This window comes from Rhinichthys klamathensis, unplaced genomic scaffold, assembly GCF_029890125.1.
Source record: "Rhinichthys klamathensis goyatoka isolate OS25496 unplaced genomic scaffold, OSU_Roscu_1.1 h1tg000180l_1, whole genome shotgun sequence".
NCBI classification, from domain to species: Eukaryota; Metazoa; Chordata; class Actinopteri; order Cypriniformes; family Leuciscidae; genus Rhinichthys; species Rhinichthys klamathensis.
In genome coordinates this window covers 1,758,661-1,784,792 of record NW_026606708.1, presented here as the reverse complement: position 1 = coordinate 1,784,792, position 26,132 = coordinate 1,758,661, and the positions used below count along the sequence as shown (strand labels likewise).

The following is a 26,132-nucleotide window of genomic DNA, read 5'->3' as shown; positions in this document are numbered from 1 at the left end:
AGTTTATGGTTATGATGCTGCATTATGACAGATTGGTTTATTATCTTCATAAGAGATGAATGGATCTCAAAACATTTGAGGTAATGGTGCACTCTGGAAGCTCTATGTGTTTCTAAAAGGCTCGATAAGAAGAGATGCCTTGCCTTGAGATTTGTGTGGATCAATCACTCTCTCTAGAGATTTGAAAGGATTCCTATTGGGAGTGTCATTATTTAACCAATGGTATACAAAATTAATGACAATCTCCTAGTAAATTCCAACATTACACAAAATAAACACAAAGTATTTTACAACAAACAGTTATTATCAGGACTATTATGATTACTAATAACAGCATGCACCAGTAGGACATAAAAAAAGACATTTGAAACACTGAAACCTCTGTTCAAATCTTTAAAACTAATATATTTAATGGTATAAACTCCCTTCTGCCCAACAGAAATACATTATTTGGGGATATTTATAAAGATAATACAATATCCAACAGGGTTCAACGAATGAAATAAAGAGGGAAATTTAGTTTATCCGGTAGGATCTTATTTGATTATCTTTTAATTCCCATTAAAATCCTTTAGGACTGGTTCCAAATTACTACAGAAATGTCAATCCGTGAGGATTTTTGATTAGCTCAGCAGGAAAATGAAGGAGAAAATACAACACAGGCCCAGAGCAAAATAAAATAATGCCTCATGCGGATTCACAGTAGTTTACAACTTGCATTATTTGGCTAGAACAAAAAAACAAAAACAAAGAGAGAGGTATATAAAAAAAAGTATATGCCTAGTGGTCAGGAGCACTTCTAGTATTTCACCAGTAGCCTAGGCCTGTCATATTTTCTAAGTAATCAGTAATTTATTGCCCACATTAACTGCATTTATCCTATCCTACTCAGTGGCGGCTCCAGACAATTTTGATTGGGGGGGCAATGGGGGGTCCTGGTCATTTCAAGGGGGGTCTCATGAAAACCAACAAAAAATACAGTGGAAACGGCTAATAACTGCATATTGCAGCTACTTAACAACAAAAACAACACAGCATATCAACTACTTTGTTTTTAATTAATTAATCAATTGCAGTTTGCAAACAATATGCTCGAACTTTAATTGCCATAGCCACACCCATGACAGAAAACATATTTACAAAATAGTATCCTCCTCATCCTCCAATTCCTCGGTGTCCTCTGTTTCCAGTCTTTACTAAGATATCCTATGAACAATTATTTACAAAATCTTCTGCAGGACAGTTCAATTCTTTACAATAATATAATATATTATGAAAGAAAATTAAGCTGTTACACTGAGATGGTTTAGGAAAACCATAAAGTGTTTTTGTACAGTCAATTAATTGTACAGGCAGCATTAAACCATCAAAGTTAAATGATTGTTTATAGCTTATGAATTTCCTAGCCTATATTTTCTTTAGCAGGGGGTTTCAAACTTTTTAATGGCAATGAGCCCTAAACAATACCCTTGTGAGATTCTTTATTTAGGCTTATAATATAATAAAATTTATGCCTAATATAATATAATATAATATAATATAAAAAATGAATTGAAGTATTTGAAGTGATATAATATATCAGTTTAAATGCTTCAATTTGTTTTCATATTATATTATTATAATATGAAAACAAACTGAAGCATTTACTGTAAATAGCTAGATCTAATAGCTAAATATTTTCAAGAAAAGTGAATATGTGAACTCTTTTATAGTAGCCTAATCTAACCATGCCTGAAACTATTTAAATCTATTTAAACTAATGATGTCTTTTGAGTTTGCACGCGGGTGGGTGTGTAATTACCGTTCTGTGTCCATCATCCGTTATTTCCACCACTTTAATCAAACCACTCTTCTTTAAAACATGATATTGTGATTTTATTTCACATGTCTTTGCGTTTCTCGTCGCCTCTCGTATTGAGATAGCCTATTTGGTCCGCACACACGACTCACTGCCAATCACACGCGCTCACATCGTTCTCTTTCTTTGAAACCTGTTAACTGCACTCACCAGTTTGAGCACTGCAATTATTTCTCACATACAATCAAATGGATTTCCCCACACATTTCGCGTCAGTCCTCTGCGTGGCATATTATTCTTTTCTGCGCGGCCGCGGCATCAGAAGTGCACGACCGCGCACGCGCGCAGCTTAGAGGGAACGTGATTCTTATGTTTATATATTTTGTATGTCGAATAAAATATTAACTATTATTGTATGTTCTGCGTAGTTTGAAGATAAACATTTTTAAATATTTATCCCGGATATATATATATTTTTAATCAGGAAGGGGGTGGGGGGTCAAATGGGGGGTCAACGCATTTTTTGGGAGGGTCTTGAGACCCCCCAAGACCCCCCCTGGCGCCGCCCCTGATCCTACTACATTATTATTGTACAATGGTATCTGCAGTAGAGCGTGTAGCCTACAATATGTCATTGTAGGCTGCACTTTCGTGTCGTGTATTCTCATTTGGATTTACCTGCTTGTCGTCCACGCAAGCCTTTTTGGCATGCGTTTCAATTAATTTTAGGTAAATATCCACTTCTTCCAGGTCTCTTTTTGTTATCGGTGTCCTGTAGGCTACTACTCGATTCAGTGTGTGAGTGAGCTGTTCGAGTGATTCAGACTGAATTGCGAACCGATTGACCTACCTGACCGATTCATTATACAAAAACGACCCAAAAGAGTGACGACAAAACTGGTTTTAATGTAAACAGCTGAGATTTTTTTTTCTCGTCGCCAAACACGCGTTTTTGCGTCTGTTAATGCTGATTTATTTCGATTTTGAGCAATTTTTCATGGTCTATGGCGCCATGACCGCCACGTTTGAGACGCCGTCGCCAAGGCAAGGTAGTAGGCCTACTTAAACTTTTAAATCAAGTCCCGATAGAACATTCGTCTATGAGTCTATTTCCTCTATTCGGTTGTCTAACTACTTAAACGCAAGAACGAATCAACCTGATGTATTGGGATCGCTCATGCCTTTCAGACAATCATTTACGCGAATACGTCACCTTATCAATATTCATAAGCCAGACTAATGAGGTTTAAAATGTGTCCCCTCACTTTCCAGATCACCCCAGCGACGGCCCCGTTTGATCCGCTGGCACGGTTCCCCCTCCTGGCATGCATCACAAATCTGTTGCCGGTGTTGTGTGGAGCAAACACGAGCGCACTGACGCGGCACAGGAGCTGACCGGTGCTGAAACCGAGTACAGTAGTAGAATACATCATTAACTGTCTGTGAACACTTTCCAACGTCCCAGCTTATGAAATGCACAGCTGTGAAAAGCATTTGGTGGGCTGATTCTGAATTCATCTTTGACATTTGCTATACAGACAAAACTTTTACACATTTTCGCACTGTTTGACTGACGCTCTGCGACAAAAGCTGCGAGCAGGCAGAGGCCGACAACATCTCAAACTTTCAGCATTCTGGGCGGTGCAGCACAGCAGCATCTGTCTGTCGGCGGGTGATTCCCACGCCACGCAGTAAAGACAAGCACGGAGCACATACTCACACATAAGCGTGGTAAATGAACGCCCAGCCGCGGGGTCTTTCCAGCGCATTGTAAAGGAAATTTTGCAGTCTGCGATAACGCGCGTTTCTTTTGTGAGCGATGCTGCCCCTGGACCTCGGTCTGCTCAGGATGCTGCCCCGTTTTGTGCTATCGGAACCGCCGATGAGAAGTGCCCCGTCTCGGCTCGTCTCCGCAGCCCCGGGCTCCAGTCCCACAAACCCGACTTTCTGTTTCTTCTCCCCTGACGGAGGGAGAAAAACTTCACCGTTGGCGGATTTTTTCACCATCCTTACAGTCTGACAGATCCAAACGAGTGTATAAAGTAGTCGTGGGCAGACATTGCCGAACCGGGGTGTGTTCTGTAGTGCGGTGGTCTCGTATACTAAAAGCCAATTGCAACGCTAAGGCGAAACTGCAATGGGTAGTCCTTTATCTTTACGCCTTCCGGCTCTTGCACGAGCCTCTGTCTGTATTTAATGTTTCAGCAGTCAGATTTGGGATTAAGTAGCTGATGTAACAAATTGTTTCAAGTAGCAAATCATTAGAAAGATAAATCATTCAAGGAAGTAAAGAGAACTTTACAGTCTCCAAACAGCGGAATGGAGACGAGATGTATCACCTGAAGCAAAACTATAAAGCATTATAAAACAAGATACTCTCTTATGTCCATTTACACACATATGTGATTGCCAGCTAGCAGAGAAACCATAATGGATTTTTAAAAAAGGGTCAAAAACTTTTGATTGGTCTCCTTACCAATCAAAAGTTGGGGTTTAATTGAAAATGCACTAATTGATGCAGGATGTTTCACTGTTCTCAACATCTCTTCACAGCCACTTAAACACACTATAAATTATGCAACTTATTCTGTGCTGTTACATGTAGTAATCTCTAACAATGACAAGTCAGAAATCATTTATAAACAGATACTCTTTTATTTTGTTTGATATTAGCAATGCATTAAATACAGCATAAAGACAAACCTAGCAGAACTTCATTAAGAGATCTAATTGTTTACCCCAGTCAGACTGAAGGCTTCTATGAAATCATGTTATTATGGCTGCATTCGCAAATGAGGGCGACACATTGAGCTTTGGGGTACAAGACAATTTTACATCCGAGACAATTCTGAGGCACTGCTGGGCCCCTGGATTTACTAAAGGTCCTCAGTTTTATCTCAATTCTACTCACTGAAGATCAAAATATATAATATATATGGGTAATATTACATTACCTCAGAAAGGAGAACTTCATACAATGCTTTTAATTCAACATCGAGTTAAAAACACCTGGATAAATGCTTACATTACCAGCAGGAAAAATGTAAGAGCCATAATGCAGTTCAGGAAAGCATGAGGACACAGAGAGACTTCACAGTCAAACATTAATATAAACTATAAGTTAAATACTTTTAGATGCAGATTAGATCTACTCCTTCACTCCACCAGTGAGGTTTTGATTAAACTGCTCTTATTAATAGGAACAATCAGAAGCTGTAAGATTAAGAAAATGATTTTGAAATGAAACAAAACAAAACAATAGAAAAATAGGAGGTAAAGACTAACAAACTAAGGCCCCCAAAAGAAAGGCTTGATTTGCGAGCACCATTGAATATTTTTCCGCTCTTTGAGCTAAAAGTACACTTGAAATTGAGGCAAGAAGTTAAAAATTGGCAATATAAACTTAAAATGGTACTGAAAACAGGTCAGCAGTATATGTATATAAAATAAAATTTCAATGCATGCATACTATGTTTCAGAAGACTGATTAGTGATGTTAAATTATGCAGTCTTGTCAACTTTTGAAATGGGAAGCTATCGCACAATAATGGACTGAGATGGTGCAGAAACCTGAGATTTTAATACAGTGATAGGAACATGCTAATGCTAATGCTACGTCTTTGGGTTTTACTAGATTTAGGTTTATCATACAGAAATGATAAGTTTCATGTGGACATTATAAAGAGCACTGTAACAAGCAACAATGAGGACTTTCAAAACATACAATAAACACACTGCACAGATTCTGTGGATTAAAAACACTTGTTTCCAGTTTGCTTTGAGGACCAAGTAAAATGTTAAAATCAAATTAATCATAAATGTGCATTTTACCAGCACTAGCCTTCAATTTTGGATATATATGGAAAACAAATATTTATTAGCATAAATTCAAGTATTATTTTTCTAAAATATTTGATCATCAATACATGTAAAACTGCAACATGGTATTAAGTTGCACCATCTAACTTCCATGCATGTAACAGACAGTGACGTGCTATGAGCTACAATAAAAACATGAACGCCTGAATAAAATTATTAGATGATGCCGTGTTGCATTATTGTCACTAAAGTGAATTCATTTACTCAAATCTTTGTTTCTCTCTCTGAAATTGTCAAATTTGAGCAAATAATGCAAACTGTCAGGGTTACTGAATGTAACATATTTAACAATATATATCTAAAAACAGACTTTGCATGTAACAAAAGCCCGTCACACACCGTACAAACTAGCTTAACTAGTCCAAACTAATCCAGGCCTACTCTGTTACTGACCACACAGCCGCAGTTAGAAATTTAAATACTGAACACATTGTGCAAAAGCACAATAAAGTTTCCTATCCAAATATACACTAAGTATACAAAATGAAAGATGTACAATATTATATTTGTTTTAAAATTATTAATACTCTTTAAATTATAGCACTGCTGTTCCCAAAGAGCATATGCTTATCCCTCTGATACATATATATTTACCTAAATACAAAACTTCAATAAATCCTACTATATCTATTCATTCTTCAAATGATCCCTTTGCGTTTCTTTTACAATGTACATTATGTTTAACAAACACTAAAGAACACAAGCTTTTTTTATTGTGCTTTTCCAAACAGCCGCATAAAGCAGCTCCCCAGAACAGTCACGCACTGTAACACAGCATTGATTCACGCCTTAAAAAAAAAAAAAGTGCTATACACCAGGGACGAGCAGACATTATTGTACATTTTTCTCCAAATTGATCAATAAGCTGTTTCAGTCTTCAATATCAACATTTTGATTACAGTAAAATCTTGTATTTTGAATGCAGGTCTAAGTTTTTGTATTGTTTGAGAAGCTGATAGCCTCCGTCTGTTTCCCTGTTTTCCTTTAAATGCGTTGTTGATAGAACTTCACAATAAAACTGTGTTGTTAAACAGAATCAAAACTCATTTAAACACGACAACGGATAAAAATGAAGATTATGAAACTGGTCCATGTAGGCTGGAATGATTTCAGTACTTTCGTAATACCTGATACAAGTGAGAGAAACGCAACAGCTCTCTGAGGGCACCGGCTCTCATGACACAGTGCAGACACTCATGCTAAGCTACAGTAATTGCACATAATCACCACGTATCTGAACTTAACGTCGCCATCCAGACCAAACCACCCTACTTTCTGACCCAAGATTGCAGTCAACGGCGAAGGAAGAGATAATACAGCCTAAATTTAGCCAGTCGCAGATCCAGTAGGAGACTAAACAATGTAGCAATGTGGGCAGACACTGCTAGCCAAGATTAGCATCGTTTGCATTAGCGATTTTCTCAGCTGCCAGAGCAGGAAATAAAGGTGGCCAGATTTTTCCTCATTCCTCATCATGTTGACCTCACCCGGATGAGGCTGGGGCGGGAGTTGAGATGTGCTGAGGCATAGTCTCAAAATGATAAGCCAGTCTTGATATCTCCCAGCATCTAGAAGGCCTGAGAGACGGACATCACCTCGTTCAAAGATCTCCATCAGAGGGGGGTAAACACAACCTGAAGAGCCTGTGATGACGATTAAAAAGGGTTTACTTACTGTAGAAGTAGCAGGAATTTAGTAGGAATAATATTCCTACAGTAGCAAGAATCATTTTCAATTTTTAATGTCAGCGATGTCTTTAAATAGCAAGAGTCAGTAATACCTGGGAGCAAAAGGTGGCATCTGGTCCATTACTCTGAGATTTTTGGCAGAAATCTCCACTCTGGTGCCCTGTGAATAAAGAGAATCATTAATGTCTGACAGAATAGCTCGAGCCTTCAAATTCCAAAACACGCTGAACTGTTTCTAAGTGTGTATTACTGATTATTGTTGGACAAATGTCTAATTGCGAACCTTGTTTAGCCTTTAGACCAGGGGTCCCCAACCCCCGGGCCGCGGACCGGTACCGGTCCGTGGGTCATTTGGTACCGGGCCGCACAGAAAGAATAAATAACTTACATTATTTCCGTTTTATTTGTTCACACATTTACCTGTTCACATATCGTGTCTTTTGCGCGCTCAAGTTTGTTATTTCAAATGTAGGCGCGCTCATAATGGAAGCGACGCGCCCGTTTTTTCCAAGCGCATCCGCGCCGCATCGAGATAAAAACATCTCAACTTTTCAGAATGCCGCAAGCGCACTGTAGGTCACGTGACAAGAACCAACCAATCATCTTCCACACTGTAAACTGCTGCACTAGTTACTAGTAAAAAATATTTTTACTAAAAATATTAATGCTCACAACTGATTCCTTGTTAAATCCATCATTGTTTATACAGAATTGTTCTATATTCTATATATAAATGTGTATGTATTTCTGGTGTTTTATGACCACTTCAGTTATAGTCTAACCTCAGACAAATACAGAGCCGTTGCGCAGGAGAGATAAGTTAGTTTCACGGCAGAAGCTCCGTTTACTGATGCTTGGGCCAACTTTTCTTAAAATATAATCAAACTGGTCCTTGTCCACTCTGAAATAGGCTTTGTTTGAACCTCCCATTGTCCAGGCGGAGCTCCTGAATCAGCTGGTGAAATTCCCCATTGTTTTTGCGTTTGGTGAAATTCCCCATGGTTTTTGCGTTTTTGTAGTATCGGTTGCACGGTCTTGCACCCAAACACTGCAGCGTTTTTGTTTTTTTACTCTTCTTAGTAAATAAATCTTGTAACAAGAGTTACAGCAAGGGTTTTTCGGTGGTGGAAATCCATTGCTGAAATTTCCTTGCTGTAACGGAGAGCGCAGCTGATGGTTGCTTAGCAATGACAGACGCCTCCGGAGTGCAACCTCGCGCCTAGCGTTTTCTACGCTTTTTTAGGAGCACCTTAAAGGCCGGTCCGTGAAAATATTGTCTGACATTAAACCGGTCCGTGGCGCAAAAAAGGTTGGGGACCGCTGCTTTAGACTACTTGCCTAAATAGTTTTATTGATATGTTAGTCAGAGGTCAAGCACTGAAGGTGTGTAGAAGGCATGTATTGTATCTGCTATGTTTTTTTTCTTATTATTTCACTAAGGCAGCCCACAGAACAGCCCGTATGCAATGGATATGAAACTTTCATGTGTAGTTCAGTGATTCATGTTTCATTTTCCTAATTAGAGGGAAGGACACTTTTTTTTCAAACTCCTACAGTTTTAATCCGAATGACCAAATTTGAATCAGAAACCATCACTGTCCAATATAATATGCTTCAGAGTTCATCAGGGATATCAAAGAGGATCAAAAACATGTTAGAGTTGGTCTGGAGTGGCATATATGGCAGCTGGTGAGGATTATATGGTCCCAGCGATTTTCTAAATAGACATTTTCTACCAACCACAGGATTTCGCAGTTTGATTGGCATTAGGTGAACAGTTTGAAATATGTGTCATAAACTGTACCTGTTTACGCATGATGTCCATAGTCTGCATTAGGCAGCGGGGCATGAGGCCATGGTTTCTGGCTAGAGTAATGGCCTGCTCCAATGACACATTCAGAGTACACCTACACAGGACAAAAACCTTAGTCAGAGGTGGTTTAGACAATCTGTTACAGATTTACCTCAGTGTAGCGGTAACCTAGGATACAAATCACATGGATTCGACACACATTTGAGCAAGAAATAAATTAAAGTCAAAATAAAATACAAAATATTTATCGCAGAAACTTGACCGTGGCTCCACTTCAGTAGTAAGAGGATTAAAGACGAGAGGCACGTGTTTTGAGCCAACACTCAATTTGACCTTATTGCCATCTGTGGTTTCATTCATCATCAGATCTAGAGCAAGCATGAAGCTTTGACTGTAGATACCTCTGCATCCCAGTAGCACACATGGTGATGTGACAGGCCCCCAGCCGGTTGCAGAGCTCAGAGGACACCAGCAGAACACTGACACCAGAGGGCTGACCCGCAGAGCCCGCTTTTACATTCATATATGCCTGCATGAGCCGACAGAGGTCATCCAACGTGTTAAGTGGCCGCAGGAGCTGGAGAAAGATTAAGTGAAACTGATTTAAACTTTCAGATTTTAAACTGCTTTAACCAAAACACATTTATATGCATTGCTTTCTGCATTTTAATTCTATTCTTGTTGGACTGTACAGGAATTCCAGTGCACTAACATACACAAAAAACAAAAGTGTGGGGTCTGTATGATCTTTATGCTCACCAAGGATGCATTTATTTTATATAAAATATAGTAAAAGCAGAAATATTGTGAAATGTTATTACGATTTAAAATAATTGTTTTATATTTGAATATATTTTAAAATGTAATTTATTCCTGTGATGACAAAGCTGAATTTTCAGCATCATTACTCCAGTTTTCAGTGGGAAATGATCCTTCAGAATTCTTTCTAATATGCTGATTTGCTGCTTAAGAAACATTTCTTACTATTATACATGTGGAAAACTGTATGTTTTCCACATGTTGCTTAATATTTTTGTGGGAACCATGATACAGTTTTCAGGATTCTTTAATGAATAGAAAGTTCAAAAGAACTGCATTGGTTTGAATCAAAAAAAAAAAATTGTAACAATTAAAAATATCTTCATCTTTCGATCAATTTAATGCATCCTTGCTGCTTAAAAATATAAATTACTTTTTTTTTTAAAAAGTACTGACCAAACTGTTGAACGGCAATATACAAGTATCTCTCAACCAACCTGGTCTATTTTCATGGCAGTGGAATTTGAGTCTGAATTTGATTTCTCCAGATAAAAAGCCCTGAAAAAATTTAAAACATTGCATAAGCACACAGTCAACAATGTATTTAATTAAGATGTTTAACACTTTAAGATATGCAAGGTATGATGGCGAAATGCCACAAAAGGGGGTTTGTACCTGAGTTTGCGGTAATAACTTTTGACCTTCTCCAGTGATAGAGCATTTGTGCGCTGCTGAAACTCTTCCATGGTAACAAAATCCTGAGACAACACACCCTCTGGCTTCTCCAGCCCTAATAAAGGTGAAGAAAATGCAGATGAACATCATGCTTTCCCCAGTGCTGTAATGCTCTCCAAGTACCTCTAGATGGAGACCAAGACTCATCAAGGAAATAGAGTGACTTTCACATTGAGCATGACTGATTCTGGGCTGATGCATATCCAACACTCTCTCTGTAACGCTAACAGCTATCACATGGACATCTATGTAAGAATTGCCCTTAAAAGTCTAGATTCCAAAAGACTATATTCAAATTTGAGACATACATGTATGATTTCTTAGAATGCTTCTAACCTTTTAAAGCAGCATCCAAACCTCAGTTTGGAGCATTACTCATTTGTACGTCACACTAATAAAACTTTGCACAGGAAACTCAATTGTTTTAAATAGAGTTTTCTGTGAGCATTTTTGCACGTTGCACAATACTTTAACTCGTTGTCATTACCAGAGTTATTATCGTTAACCAAAACTTAAAACTAGAACAACTAAAAACATTTTTGTTACTTGAAATAAAATAGCCCTTATTGAAATAATATAAAACATAAAAAATTGAAACATTATATTTCAGCTAGTTAAGGCATCATTTTATTTTAGTGTAACTTGAAGCTCTAAAATAACTACTAAATTAGTAAAAACTATATAGACATAAAAATGACAAAAACAACAAAATTACAAAACCTTTACCCAAAAGTAAAATAAAAACAGAAAATATAATAATTAAAATCAGGACAATTACAATAGGGTTTCAGCACTTCGTGCCCCTAATAAGACAAATTCAAACTATTAATAAAAACTATAATACTTTATCAATGATACTAAAATAACACTGTACATTTCTCTTGCCTTGATTTATTCTCATAATAAATGATGGGATAGGAGTTTCCTGAAAAGAAACATGCAATGGTGCCTGGTATCTAAAGAGGTAACATAATTACAATGCCAGCCTTAAGCCAATGGCGCCTTAAAATACAGCCTCTGTAGGCAGCTCACTAGGTTTTGAAACTGTAAATTACAAATGAAACCCATTTAGAATGAAAATAGTATTTTATCTTGTTCCTTTTGTCTGCTCCCACCTCTAGTGAAGAGGACTGATTGAAGCTTCAAAGAGCCTCCATTTTTCAGTCTTGTTGGCAGCTCACTGAAATGACAGTTGTCCAGGAACATTGTCACCCTGATGGCCTGGCGACTGCCTTCCACCTGGTAATGCACAGGTGTGTCTGTGTGAGAGGAAAAAAGCATGATCCACAATGAGATAGTATTTAAAATTCCAAGCAATTTCAAGTCTTTCCCCTCAAAATGGGAAAATTCAGGTTAATTGGGTTGCAATGGGATGAGTAAAGGCAAAAACCTCACAGATGTGTGACGTGAAACGGGGAAAAAGGCCAAGCTGTTCACATTTGTACAACACAGAGATGACCTTGTAAATAAAACACCTTTGCGGCAGAAACAAACCACTGAGCAGAACATCCTCCCTCGGATTCACTCAAACCAAAACAGAAGACGACAGATAAAGCTGCTCTCCTAACATGGCTAACTGTGCTGACATTCCTGAAGAGGACATCTGGAGGGTGTGTGTACTTTATGTTTGTGTGGCGGGGGAGGGGGTGCTGCTTTATAAAGCCCATAGTATACTTCGGCCGTCCGCATTCCGCGACAGTCCTCACACTTTCCGTGTGACGTAATTTTCGTCACCGCGACGTTCGCATGCAACCCAATTTTTTGTGGTCATTGTTGCTGGTGTTTTAGTGTTGTTTACTAAATGCATTTTAAACCATTCATTTACACAGCATACATGTGTAAAATAAATATTTCTGCTATTTTGAACCTGTTAATAATCCAGAATACTAAATAACATGGCTGTCTAATATTTTAACTGCATTTCATAATAGTCGCATTCGCATTTTAAGGTTGGCTAAGTGTATCACACACATAACTTTTAAAACTGTATATATACAGAAGATGTATTTTTCTGTGTTAATACTCCATATGTGATGTCATACTTGGGACGAGGCACTCGTTCTCCATTAGGCGGAACAGTACGGTGACTTTCTCCAGATCCTGCAGTGCTGCTTTTGTATCTTCCAGCATGATTCGCTCTTCTCTCTGTTGAAGGAAACAGTTTGTGAGCCCAAAATAATCAAGTCCTTCATGGTGAACAATATATTGCATACAAGGGATGTAACGGTACACATATTCCTACCGAAAATTTTCAATATGGGTCTTTTGGTTCGGTACGCATTCTGTTCGGTTGTTTTGTTTGAGGAAACCGTCTTATTTTAACATTGACAAAACCATGATGGTCTTATTCTATCGTGCTTTTATTGAATCAATTTTATCTTTTTCTCTGGTGTCATGGTTTGGAAATCTATCCTTAAAGAATAGAAACTCCCTAAATCAAATTGTTAAATGGTCTAGTAAGCTGATTGGTGTGTCACAGTTTAGTCCAGTGTCCCTGTACACCAGACAGTTACAGTGGATAACTGGCTCAATTTTAAATGATGATGCCCATCCTCTGCACAGGGAATTTCAGCTTCTTCCCTCCAGACGAAGGTATATAGTCCCAAAGTGCAGAACAAAGCGGTATAAAAATAGCTTTGTTCCAGCAGCCATCAATCAGAGGAACAAAATGCACAGATGACAAAGAAGCTATGTTTTATTTATTTTTATTTATTTTATCTATTTTATTTTATTGTTGTCAAATGTGTATTGTCTGTGTTTGTCGTAAAAAATGTGTGGATAACTCTGACACTGCAAAACAAATCTACCTACGGGTATAAATAAAGGAACCTGAACCTGAATGTGCGCCAAACAGACAGAGTGATGCTATATTAAAACAGGATATTATCATTCTAACCTTATTCTAAAATATTTTGCATCTAAAAGTATAAGCACTTCAAATCTCTTGCCCCAATTACAACAGCACCGTAAACTGCAGTGTATGTTACTGCTGGTTGCAGCAATATTGACAGACTTTTTTTTTATTTATTTAATAGACAGACCTAGTTTGTTCAGTAAACCAATGTTTAATAAAAAAAAAAATGTTTTTTCCCCCCTCTGCTTTACCGAAAACATACCGAAACGTGAACTCAAAAACCAAGGGGCATATCGAACCATCATTTTGTGTACCGTTACACCATATCTGCATTCATAAACAGCATTCTGACAGTATCAGAGAAGAAAACTTGTGATGTGACTAGAATGGTTTCCTGTTGCTGAGAAATCTTGGAGTAATTCAGCTCTGGAAATCAGTGGCCTTGGTTCAGTATTTATTCCTTATTTAGTCCCAAGATTCAATTCCAGGAATAAGAGGTTCTACAACATTATTATCATGCTTGTGTATATTAGTAGTAGGCACCACTGAGGCATTGTGGGATGAGTGTCACTGAATCAGCTATGAGAAGATGTGACTTCAGGTCATCTGTCTTACCACATGTGGAGAGAGTGTTGACTGGAAGTTGAAGAGCACTCCGATGGCGGCGATCTGCTCCAGCCATTTACGGCTCACCTCTTTACTGTCCTCCTCATACTCTCCGTTATTGTTGAAGCGCAGGTTCAGTGCGCTCACAAGCTGCTCTGCCAATGCACACAGCGCCCCCACCAGGGACTGGCAGAATATGACATCCCGCCGCAACTGGAGTTCTGTGTCTGTCATAAAAGAGTATTGTATAAATATGTGTGTTTACACATGTATTCATTGTGCTGGAAAGATATTTTATTACTTTTTACTTATTGTTTGTACCACATTTAAAAAAATGACAATAAATGACAATAAATGAATTTTGTTAAAAACAAACGTTAAAAAATAATAATAATTGACTCGTCTTACAGTTTCTATCATCTTGGACATCCTTATTTGTCACTGACCCAATCATTGGTATAAACTATAATATAAATGACAATATAAAATATAATTTTATAAATAATATTGTATGTTTATATTCAGTACTCTGTTCCAAAAATAGAAACACTACCATTCAAAATTGTGTGGTCGATACAGCGTTTTAATGCTTTTGAAAGAAGTCTCTTATGCTCACCAAGGCTTGGATTTATTTGATCAAAAATACTGTAAAAACAGTACTATTGTAAAATATTATTAAAATTTTAAATAACCGTTTCAACAATGTTGCTGCATAATATGTTGGTGGAAACCATTTCAGGATTCTTTGATGAATAAAAAGATTAAAAGAACAGCATTTATTTTAAAATAGAAATCTTTTGTAACATTATACATGTCTTTACTGTCACTTTTGATCAAAAACTGCTGAATAAAAGTATTAATTTCTCTTTTTTTTTTTTATCGTTCTGACACCAAGCTTTTGAACAGTAGCATATTATAATGTACAGGTTCATAACACCCGAGGTTCTCTATTAAAATGTTATTTTATTTTATTCATCAAATTGAATACATCTAAATAAATGTAATGCATAATAATTAATTGCACAATATGTATTGAGAAAAAACCCCAAATTATGAATATGTATGGGTCAGAAGACATTAGTAAATGTTTTTTTTTTTTTTTTTTACTGTTTTAACTGCTGTTTTATCGTTTTCATATGTAGCTAATACTGATTAATTTGCTGTTCACAGATCTGCATACAGTATATCCAAATCAGTGGTGTGAGGTGATTCCTGAATGTCCTAAAACAGTTGTAAGCCGTGGTCCGAGTGTGTAATACTCTAAGCAGATGGTGGGTTTCAGCACTGGGCGGGAACAGGGTTTGGAGCTGCTGTCTGTGTGGATCAGTGGGGATAAGAGCTCTAGATCAGGTTCCAAAGCAAACGCTCAACAGCTTCCATATGTCTCCCACCACAGACCCCATGGGACGAATCCCACTCTCTCCGTTCTCTCACTTTATCTGCGTCTACTGCTCACTGAGCAGCTCACAAACAGACACACCCCACTGCAACTTGGCTGCACGCACACAAACATATGTGCGCACTCCCTGATACAGAATTCCAATAAAACACTCCCTTATCACAGCACACAGAGGTGTCTGTAAATACAGGATAATCCAAAACAGTAGTGGGGAAGACGAAACACACACTTTCCTTTCTGAAATCTCACTCAGATGACGACGCAAGTGCAAGATCATGTAAACATTCTGGGTTGACTTCTTAATAGCTATTTAAAATGATCTACAATGATCAAGTTCAACAAGGGAAAGTTCAAATCAAGGGGTAACTTACCAGTGCATTTAAGCAGCGCCAACAACAGTTGACTCCTTCCATCTGAAACAGTTACAAATAGACATGAATACAACCCAACACACTATACAAGACAATATAGCTGTATTACAAGGCTTGGGAAACTTTAACATGAAACCTTTTTTTGTTTCTTTCTTTTTTTTTTACTGAGTTGCATTTCCACTGCGCTGCTTTTTCATTGTTTTTCTATTTAAACATGCTAGACGCCGGACATGTGACTGTTGAGCTAGCGTCTTTTGCAGCATCTTGCACAGTGCTCAAGTTAAAAGAAGTTTAACTTTTAATAAACAGGTCCCCAGACCAATTTTTTATTCCACTGCCATGTGTCTCATGGTTTTAAACACTTTATTTCAATAGTCCACTTTAGAAATTCTACTAACTATAAGTAACTTTGCAAAAACCAGTCATTAGAGTATAAGTAGACTGGCTTAATATCTGCTCACACTTTATTTTGATGGTCCCTTAACAGAAATTATACTGACTATAATTAACTTTGCAAGTAGTACATGTCAACTTATTCTACTAACCCTAACAGTAATACTCTAATTAGAGTTAGATGTAGCAAAGTTAAGTATAGTTAGTAGAATAAAGTGGACTATTGAAATAAATTGTAACCCAAAAACACATTTCTGCTGTAAACATGCTAGATGGACATGTGACTGTTGCACATGACATGCCGTTCTAGAAAAGTGGTGCTAAAGTTCAACCTTTAAAAACGTGTCTCTAAACTGTTTTATTTTTTATTTTCATTTAAATTCCACTTTCCTGCGTGTCATGTTTTTAAATGCAAAAAAGCATTCTGTGTGAGTGTCCCCTTAGGATACTGAAGGGAAAAAAAGTCAGGAATTGGTGAGATCGTGAAAAGTGTGAACAACAATTACGAAATATCTGAATGGAGCTTTGAATTAGAATTAGTTTGAATTCGATTTTTGGAGGACTCCTAAAACATCACTCGCATTCTTGACATATCCCAGTGGTAAAGTTACTTTTCAAACTAATTTACAGTATTTGCTATTATAACTGCAAGTTTTATTACATAAATCTGCATTAAAATAATTTACACTAATAATATAATTTGCACAATAAAACAAAAAACATGTACTTAAAAATTAAAAGGGTTATTTTGATATTTGATATTGATTGTTCAGGCTTAAACGTACCCTCTACGAAGCGATGAAGGCTGTTAACTAGAGATTTGATCGAAATGGGCAGGTTCCAAGGATCCTCCTGGATGTTCTTGTGCAAGACGTACCGCCAACGTACAGTCCAGTCATCTGTGTGCCGAAACTCTATTATGGAAAAAAAGTGAAGGTAAAAATAAAAGATGTTCACAGTTGTGGTTTGCAATATCTTACAAACAGGACAACAGGTGTAACTGGCAGTGTGAAAAATACAAAATACATAATTGCTGTCAGACCCTTTTTTTTAAAAACAGGGGCTAATTATAAACACCCCTAAAATACATAAAACACATAGGAGAAACTAGTGTGGTTTTCTCACATGCAGTGGTAATAACGTACAGATGTAAACAGAAACATTCACACACCCCTACCCAAAAATGTCCCCCACACACTAACGGAAAACCCAAATACACACATCCCTCAAATGAGTTTCCAAACATAGCACACATTCAAATATAGCGCACACCCCGACCGGGCGGTACCTGGCTGACTGTGGTCGGTGTGAAAATGCTTGGTTTCCTCACAAGCTTTGCTCATGACAGGGCCCTTCAGGAGACTGTTGATAGAGTCAACCTGAGAATGAAAAAGACACAGTTATGCTTGTCACCACACACGCATCCTGTGCTAACTGAAGACCGGCTACACGCCCTTGCTAACGCCAGGCCTGCTGCTTTCAGTCTGTCCACATGTAACCTGTCTGCACTGGATAAAAGAGCCCATTATTGATATCTGGGTAATTGAGAGGGGGTCAAAATCTGGTGACCTCCAGAAGACGATAGATTTTGAGGTCAAAGAGCAGAGGTGTAGAGGTCAAAGAGTGCTCACTAGAGATGTTGGTAATGTGATAAACGATACTGTGGGAGTTAGAGAGCAAGAAGAGAGGGAAACTAAGAGGGGATGTATTGATGAAGAGCAAAAATAGAAGATAAAATAAGAAGGTGAGTGGTGTCAGACAAAGGGCAACAGTTACAATGGGAATATCAAGTTTAAATTGGCAAAAGACTGAGTTTCATTTCATTTATACCTGATTGAAGAGGTGTTCCAGACATCCGTGTAGTTTATCCTGCTTGTCGAAAGGGATCTGCATATCACATGGTAACTCATCTCCTGGAAAACAAAAAATAAAAGTAGCAATTTCCTTTTAGTAATTGTCCTGAATTTCAACATTGTAACCACATATGAAAGACGACAGTTACCTGAGCCCATCTCATCACTGCCCAGGTATGAACTGTTGCTCCGGACGCTGGTGTATGACAGCACTGAGTCCCGGTTGCTGTTACACTCACTGTAGAACACAAGTACAAATGTTTTTTAGTTCATGTGATGAAAAGGACGCTTGTAGAGACCGATTAAAAATTTGATATTTAATCATTCACAAAAATGCTTTGAACCGTTCTGAAAGTATGATATTCAATCAAACCAATATCGAGTTCAGTAATTATTCAAAGCTGAAGAAAAAATACAAATCTAATGGAAAACTTCACTGAAACAAATTTCCCAGGCTCTCTGTATGGTCCCATGCTCATTTAATAATGAGATTCACTGCAATACACCAGCAGGACAGTTGGACACACAGTAACTTGTTTGGGCCAATAATTCTGGATTTTGATTAGCTAATATTGCTTTTAGCTCCTAAGGTTAAAATGTTTTTTCCACAGAAAAACGGCAACAAAAAAAAAGAGCAAGCTTCCACAATCTTTAAAAAAGTAAGAATGTTATAGAATGTTATGTTACGGTTTGGAACAACATGAAGGTGAGAAAATTATAGTAGAATTGTCATTTTTGGGTGAACTAAATCTTTAAAACAATGGTATACTGATTATAAGTGCTGAAGTCTCTGAATGGGCATCAGCCATATCACCCTTATAGCCCAAGACTGGTTGCCCACTGAAGCTAAGCAGGGTTGAGCCTGGTCAGTACCTGGATGGGAAACCTCCTGTGGGAAAACCAGGTTGCTGCTGGAAGAGGTGTTAGTGAGGCCAGTAGCTCACCCTGTGGTCTGTGTGGGATCTAACGCCCCAGTGTAGTGACGGGGAGACTATACTGTCAAAGAGCACCGTCCTTCGGATGAGACGTTAAACCAAGGTCCTGACTTTTCTGTGGTCACAAAAAATCCCAGTGGCCTCTGTCCATCATGGCCTCCTAATCATCCCCATATATATATACACTCACCGGCCACTTTATTAGGTACACCTGTCCAACTGCTCGTTAACACTTAATTTCTAAGCAGCCAATCACATGGCGGCAACTCAGTGCATTTAGGCATGTAGACATGGTCAAGACAATCTCCTGCAGTTCAAACCGAGCATCAGTATGGGGAAGAAAGTTGATTTGAGTGACTTTGAACGTGGCATGATTGTTGGTGCCAGAAGGGCTGGTCTGAGTATTTCAGAAACTGCTAATCTACTGGGATTTTCACGCACAACCATCTCTAGGGTTTACAGAGAATGGTCCGAAAAAGAAAAAACATTCAGTGAGCGGCAGTTCTGTGGGCGGAAATGCCTTGTTGATGCCAGAGGTCAGAGGAGAATGGCCAGACTGGTTCGAGCTGATAGAAGGGCAACAGTGACTGAAATAACCACTCGTTACAACCGAGGTATGCAGCAAAGCATTTGTGAAGCCACAACACGCACAACCTTGAGGCGGATGGGCTACAACAGCAGAAGACTCCACCGGGTACCACTCATCTCCACTACAAATAGGAAAAAGAGGCTACAATTTGCAAGAGCTCACCAAAATTGAACAGTTGAAGACTGGAAAAATGTTGCCTGGTCTGATGAGTCTCGATTTCTGTTGAGACATTCAGATGTTAGAGTCAGAATTTGGCGTAAACAGAATGAGAACATGGAACCATCATGCCTTGTTACCACTGTGCAGGCTGGTGGTGGTGGTGTAATGGTGTGGGGGATGTTTTCCTGGCACACTTTAGGCCCCTTAGTGCCAATTGGGCATCGTTTAAATGCCACGGCCTACCTGAGCATTGTTTCTGACCATGTCCATCCCTTTATGGCCACCATGTACCCATCCTCTGATGGCTACTTCCACCATGTCACAAAGCTCTAATCATTTCAAATTGGTTTCTTGAACATGACAATGAGTTCACTGTACTAAAATGGCCTCCACAGTCACCAGATCTCAACCCAATAGAGCACCTTTGGGATGTGGTGGAACGGGAGATTCGCATCATGGATGTGCAGCCGACAAATCTGCGGCAACTGTGTGATGCCATCATGTCAATATGGACCAAACTCCCTGAGGAATGCTTCCAGCACCTTGTTGAATCTATGCCACGAAGAATTGAGGCAGTTCTGAAGGCAAAAGGGGGTCCAACCTGTTACTAGCATGGGGTACCTAATAAAGTGGCCGGTGAGTGTATATATACACACTAATTGGCTTCATCACTCTGTCTCCTCTCCAGTAAGCTGGTGTAGGAGGGCGTTCTGGCGCACTATGGCTGCCGTGGCATCATCCAGGAGGATGCTGCACATTGGTGGTGGTTGAGGAGATTCCCCCTTCTATGTAAAGCGCTTTGAGTGCCAAGAAAAAGCGCTATATAAAATGTAATGAATTATTATTATTAAGTCATTTCACAACAATTTAAACATCAACAAACTTCCAATTTCAACGTTTATCCACTGAGAGCAACATTGTTGTAGGTGGATGTCTACTTGGCAGCCTTGACATGTTTACTCTAATACAGAATGAAACTTTCAAGAAATTTTTTGTGCTCCAAAAAAGCTTGAGAGGGGAAAACAGGCTGTACTTAGTAGTAGAAGAGTGGCAGAAGTTCCCTTTACCCACCCCAAAACTATAGAGGAGAGGCCAAATTTAGCCCCGCCACAAGCCAAAAATGGAAGCAGATCAAGCTCATGAACAGCAGGTTGTATCACTCCCAGAAATTGAAAAAGACAAAAATGTTTTACCATTCAACCTCCTGAACCCTTGAAAGTTCATGTTCCCTAACAGCCAGCCCTCTTCTCACGATAACAAGAACAGACGGCCTACCTACATCCCACAGACAAATCCAGTTACTTGCTGTAAGAGCCTAAATAGAGGAAAAACGTTTCTATCCATAAAACATGATGGCTGCAGCTGTTCATGAGCTCACCCTATCACAGAGTAGCAGGATTTTAAAGCGGAACGCCACATAATGATAGAGGGTGCAAAGGCAGGCAACCGTTTATCCTGACAGAAGCAAAAAAAAATCCACTCGGCTGTGGTCAGTCTCAGTTTTGCCCTGCTCCGTCAGGTCTAGATCACAACCAAACAAACTTTGCTCCATATAATGATGACATAACAACAGTGACTGAATGTATTCTTTAGTGGTTAAAGCGGGCGTCTGGGTCGCAGTGACACAACAGGTTCTTTGTAAGGGATGTTTAGCGTCTCCCTACGTGTCTGTTTTAGCAACATCTGTTTGACAGGAGCCCAGAAGCCCCGTCTCGCTCACTCTCTCTTGCCTCTCTCTGTTTCACGCGTGTTGGAGGAAGACTGGGATTTTAAATCAACTTTTATATGTTATTTCATGGAAAACAAAATGTTACTGTGAAACTCATAAGAGAGAAGAAAGTTGCTGCTCTTCTCAATATGGGCATTTTAGAAACTGATTGGTTAGACGGATAAAGAAAGGAGAGATGATGGGGTCAGGACATGTTGCAGGCTTGACGCGAACCTTTGTTACTCATTTAAGCACCCAGGCTTGACAATGTTTCATAAACATCATCATCAACAATCTTTTCCCCACCTGTATGAGTCTCTGTAGCTCATAGTGTCGTGTCCAGAGTCCTCCTGATCGTCTTCGTTCACTTTGAAGCACACTCTCTTGTTCCCGCAATGCTCCGTCTTGTCTTGGTCCGTCTCCTCCGGTATGGGAGAGGTTGAGGGGGCGGTCTCAATCGAGGGTGGCTCTGAGCCCTGCGGCTGGGTTGGTCCAGTTATCGATGACAGAAGTCTAAAATTAAAAATATTTAGAAAGGTTTGGAAACAGCTAGACGGGAATTATTCTAATGAGTGCTTTGACACTAAACCTGGGTTATGAGTTGTTTTTTCCCCTCATGGGAAAAAAAGTGCATTAAATTGATCAAAAGAAAAAGTAAATAGTTTTACATTGTTACAAAAGATTTAATTTCAATTAAATGCTGTTCTTTTGAATTTTCTATTCATCAAGTATCCTGAAAATTAAAAATTTTACTTTTAATTTTTTTTTATTATAGCCATTCTGTACTTTAATATATACATATAAATTCTACATATAGCCCTGTTAAATTAGCTTAATGTTCAAGCTTATTTAGCCAAAAGTGTCCCTATAGTTAAACACCCTTATATTTTACTAATGAGCTTTGTTCTTTTATGGGACAGGGACGTGTAGACTGACAGAAAGGCACTGGGAGAGAGGTGAGGGAATGGGATTGAGAAAAGATCCCATTTCACTGACGATTAACTTTTACATCAGCACATGCTAGCTACTGAATAACAAACATTTGTTCTTCCTGAGAGGCTGTTGAAATGTTTCCTCTGCAGTCGTCTGTTATGGCTTCAGTCTTGGGTTTTTTTCTGTCTGAGCCCTAAATATTTTTAGACTGTCATAAAAGAACATCCTGAAGTTTTGAACTCGAGGAACTCCTCAAAGAGGAGGCTACTAAAACCAGATGAGAATTTGAAAAAAGTTGTGCCAATTTAGTCTTTAACTGATGCAGTGATGTGCTTAAAACTTTTTGCCATCTATTTTTGCTAGTTAAATATACATTTAATCTAAAATACTTAATAAGTGGGATATTTAATACAATAGTAAAATATTTAATTAGTTAAAAAAAATCTAATTTCTATCAAAATGTTTTTGACATAATACAAAGACCATTTAATAGAACTGCACTCAAAATATATATATTTTTAGCTTATTAAATATTCTAAAACTTAAGAATATTTTAGATTAAATGTATATTCACTATAGAAATTTTTATTTTTAATAATTTCCAACTTTTACATTTTTTTATCTATTTTAAGACACTATTTTATGGTTAAACACTGTATATGGATACACTGTTAATCTACCTCACCACTTACACATCTATCTGGGCCACGTATTGCTTCATCTCTCGCACTGAAATGTCCAGGCGGTTATAGAGACAGATGTAATTGTCCTGGCTCTCCGTGTCTTCCTGTTTGAGGAGGAAGCTGAGCCCTCCCTCTTCTTGCTTCCTGCCATCCTCCGTGCTCCCCTCACCATCCTCTGTCTCTTCATCCAAACTCAGGCAACTCCAGGAGGGGGCCGCCATGCTGGTCACACAGTGCACAGCGTGGGACATGGGATTCAGATTGGCTGCAGGAACAAAATTACATACTTTTTTCACTGACCTTGTTGCAATGCATTCTGTGATATATAAGCAATGCTACCTTACATTTAGGCCAAGAGAAGACATCTTAGAAGACATAATTATGGTACCCAGACTTTGCAACAGCCTTCATGCTGTCTAGGGACACAGCACACTAGATTTGGGCTTCTGTGACTGTGACTCAATAAAACAGAAGAATTGAATGGCTGAAAACCAGTGAGGCGTACTCTTGCATGTGGTAAAGACATGGACCATGAGGCTTTCGGCTGCAGAGAAGTGTACCGGAGGAATTTTAAACATCTCTGACCGTGAGACAACTGCAGAGCAGATGTGTAGCAGAGACTGAAAAATAAAACATCTTGTGCTGAGGAGCATAAGGAACAAAGCATTATGTGGTCCTTTCCCCAGCTACACGTGGCGGCTAGACAGTAAGTTGGGCCGCAGCAATCTGGGCAGGTGACAAAATTACATTTTACAAAATGTATGTAAAAACTGCTATGAATAAATTGTTTAATTGTTGTTCCAAGAATAATCTGGACACATCTGACCAACTGCTACAATCAGGCCAGGCGAAACAAACAATATTTTTGTTTTGAGTTTGCTAATTTGTTGTATTTGATAAGGCTAATATGACTTAAGGTTTGCCTTCTTAAATAAAGCATCAGGCCTCATAAACTGATAATAAGAGAGAGGGGCAGGCGTCAGGCCTCATTAAGTGGAAGACTGTAGGCCTATGGGACAAGGACAATGACATCACTAAAAGCTACAGTACTTATTGTGGCCTAATGGTGTCTTAATGGAGGTCTGATTGAGAGGCTTTAAAAAGCTCAGGATTACTTTGGGAATAGCAGGCCATGGTTTTTACAAGACCTGGGAGGTTTTCACCATAAAGCTTAATTACTATTTTACAATTTTCAATGATCATAATGTGGAGATTTGGTTAACTGAGCCCATGAGCTGAATCCACGATATAAATAATTCCAGACAAATCAATCTGGGATTTGAGTGATTTTAACATAGTAGTATTAAGTCATTTTTCAGACTTAAAAATGGTAAATTCTTTAAACATATTTTTTTAACATATACATACATTTTTTGAGAAATAGAAATATGAACATTTATGATAAAATAATCATTAAATATTATCTGTAAATATTTTTATAAATACAATATAATATTTAACATTAAATCCCTCTATTCATAACCCGTCCTATAACATAACTCAGCACCTTGGTCAGGATCAAGGCCGAAGAATGAGTTCTTGCGTCCGAAGCGGATGCTGAAGGCCCGTCCGGCTGAGGAGGTGTTCTTCGGGCAGGTCACCTGCATCAGGTTCAGGTGACAGTTTGTGGGGACGAAGTCCATGCAGCCCAGAACGTGAGGTTTAGTGCTCGCCTGCTTAAACATGGGCCAGGCCTTCGTCTGCAATTCCTCCACAAACTGGAAGAGAACATTAAAGCACCATGAAACAGCACTTAACAGCTAAATATTTTTCATTTAATATGACGAATATCAGATCTCCAATTTTAAAAACATTGATTTAAAAAGAAGAAGAAAAAAGCATCGTCTCAAAGCATTGTGATATTTTCTTATCTAATATGAAGTGCACCAGGGAATATGACTAAGTAGTAACACACACGCCACACCTTTTTGTAGCTGCTAATGCGTTTTTCTATGCTTTCCATCTTGTTGTCACAGATGTTTCGAAACTCAAACTGTGGCATCGTCACCACTTTCTCATTCTGAGCCATTAGCTGCCGGCAGCTTTTCACAAACAGACTGTCATCCTTCACAAAGGCCTCCAGTATCTGAGAGAATTCAAAATACACACAAGGACATGTGATAAGTTAGAGAAAACTTCCTCTGTATGTCTATATTGGAATTTAACATATATTTGCACAGGCCCAAACATAGGTAATCAAAAACAAAATCCAGAAGTCATATATTCATTGTTTAACCCTGGTCTGACCTTTGCAGCGAGGTTGAAGCAGCCCTTGGGTTCCACCATCTTCTCCAGAACACAGTGTTTGATCCCTGCTGTGCTGACGTACTCGTACACAACCCCATGTTCCACATGAACATTATCCACATTCAGACTGACCGAAGGAACATCGTCAGAGATGGACAACAGTTCCAGCCTTCTTACAGAGCCTAGAAAATCCAGAGAACACAGGGATATAAAGAATCCAACAGGAACACGGATGAATGTGCACAGGACCCTTTTCCATTACATTTACATCACAAAGGTAAATTATGAAAAGAATTTATGAAAAAAGAAGTGAAAAAGTTTAATTGTGCATTTTTATTTTCAGTTTAGTCTTAGTTGAAATTGTTCAAAAAAAGTTTAAATCAGAAACAATAACATAGGTTTATAGTTTATATTTTTTTTTAATTGAGCATTTCATTTTCAGTTTAGTTTTAGTTTAAATTGTTCAGAAAAAGTTTAAATTAGAAACAATAACATATACATTACAAATATATATACACACACACACACTACCATTTTATGTAGTTTATGTTCACCAAGGCTGCATTTATTTGATCAAAAATAAAGTAAAAACAATGATATTGTGCATTACAATTTAAAATATCTGTTTTCTATTTTAATTTATTTTAAGCCATTACTCCAGTCTTCAATCTCACATGATCCTTCAGAAATCATTCTAATAAGCTGATTTGGTTATTACAAATAAATAAAT

General features: G+C 38.3%; 2 protein-coding genes across 10 annotated transcripts in view; both read right to left on the bottom strand.

The window, feature by feature from the left end:
- Positions 1–3,923, bottom strand: part of LOC130094594 (potassium voltage-gated channel subfamily KQT member 2-like) — a 30,830-nt gene extending 26,907 nt beyond the window's left edge. For 3 of the 9 annotated variants that reach the window (XM_056260934.1, XM_056260935.1, XM_056260938.1), the window contains exon 1: positions 3,519–3,923. In XM_056260934.1, coding sequence (XP_056116909.1) covers positions 3,519–3,805 — 287 coding nt within the window. In that variant the 5' untranslated portion in view covers positions 3,806–3,923. The remainder of the gene's footprint in view (positions 1–3,518) is intronic. The other 6 variants (XM_056260937.1, XM_056260940.1, XM_056260939.1 and 3 more) reach the window with 3 other exon arrangements.
- A 1,433-nt stretch (positions 3,924–5,356) lies between these two features.
- Positions 5,357–26,132, bottom strand: part of prex1 (phosphatidylinositol-3,4,5-trisphosphate-dependent Rac exchange factor 1) — an 84,086-nt gene continuing 63,310 nt past the window's right edge. The window contains exons 22-40 of the mRNA XM_056260915.1: positions 25,403–25,584; positions 25,080–25,241; positions 24,663–24,873; positions 23,165–23,420; positions 21,846–22,052; positions 18,298–18,386; positions 18,126–18,208; positions 17,584–17,674; positions 17,081–17,209; positions 15,903–15,944; positions 14,142–14,359; positions 12,715–12,817; positions 11,788–11,931; positions 10,613–10,727; positions 10,435–10,495; positions 9,580–9,755; positions 9,170–9,272; positions 7,458–7,525; positions 5,357–7,320 (exon numbers count right to left, since the gene is read on the bottom strand). Of these exons, the coding sequence (XP_056116890.1) occupies positions 7,278–7,320; positions 7,458–7,525; positions 9,170–9,272; positions 9,580–9,755; positions 10,435–10,495; positions 10,613–10,727; positions 11,788–11,931; positions 12,715–12,817; positions 14,142–14,359; positions 15,903–15,944; positions 17,081–17,209; positions 17,584–17,674; positions 18,126–18,208; positions 18,298–18,386; positions 21,846–22,052; positions 23,165–23,420; positions 24,663–24,873; positions 25,080–25,241; positions 25,403–25,584 (2,483 nt within the window). The 3' untranslated portion in view covers positions 5,357–7,277. The remainder of the gene's footprint in view (positions 7,321–7,457; positions 7,526–9,169; positions 9,273–9,579; positions 9,756–10,434; positions 10,496–10,612; positions 10,728–11,787; positions 11,932–12,714; positions 12,818–14,141; positions 14,360–15,902; positions 15,945–17,080; positions 17,210–17,583; positions 17,675–18,125; positions 18,209–18,297; positions 18,387–21,845; positions 22,053–23,164; positions 23,421–24,662; positions 24,874–25,079; positions 25,242–25,402; positions 25,585–26,132) is intronic.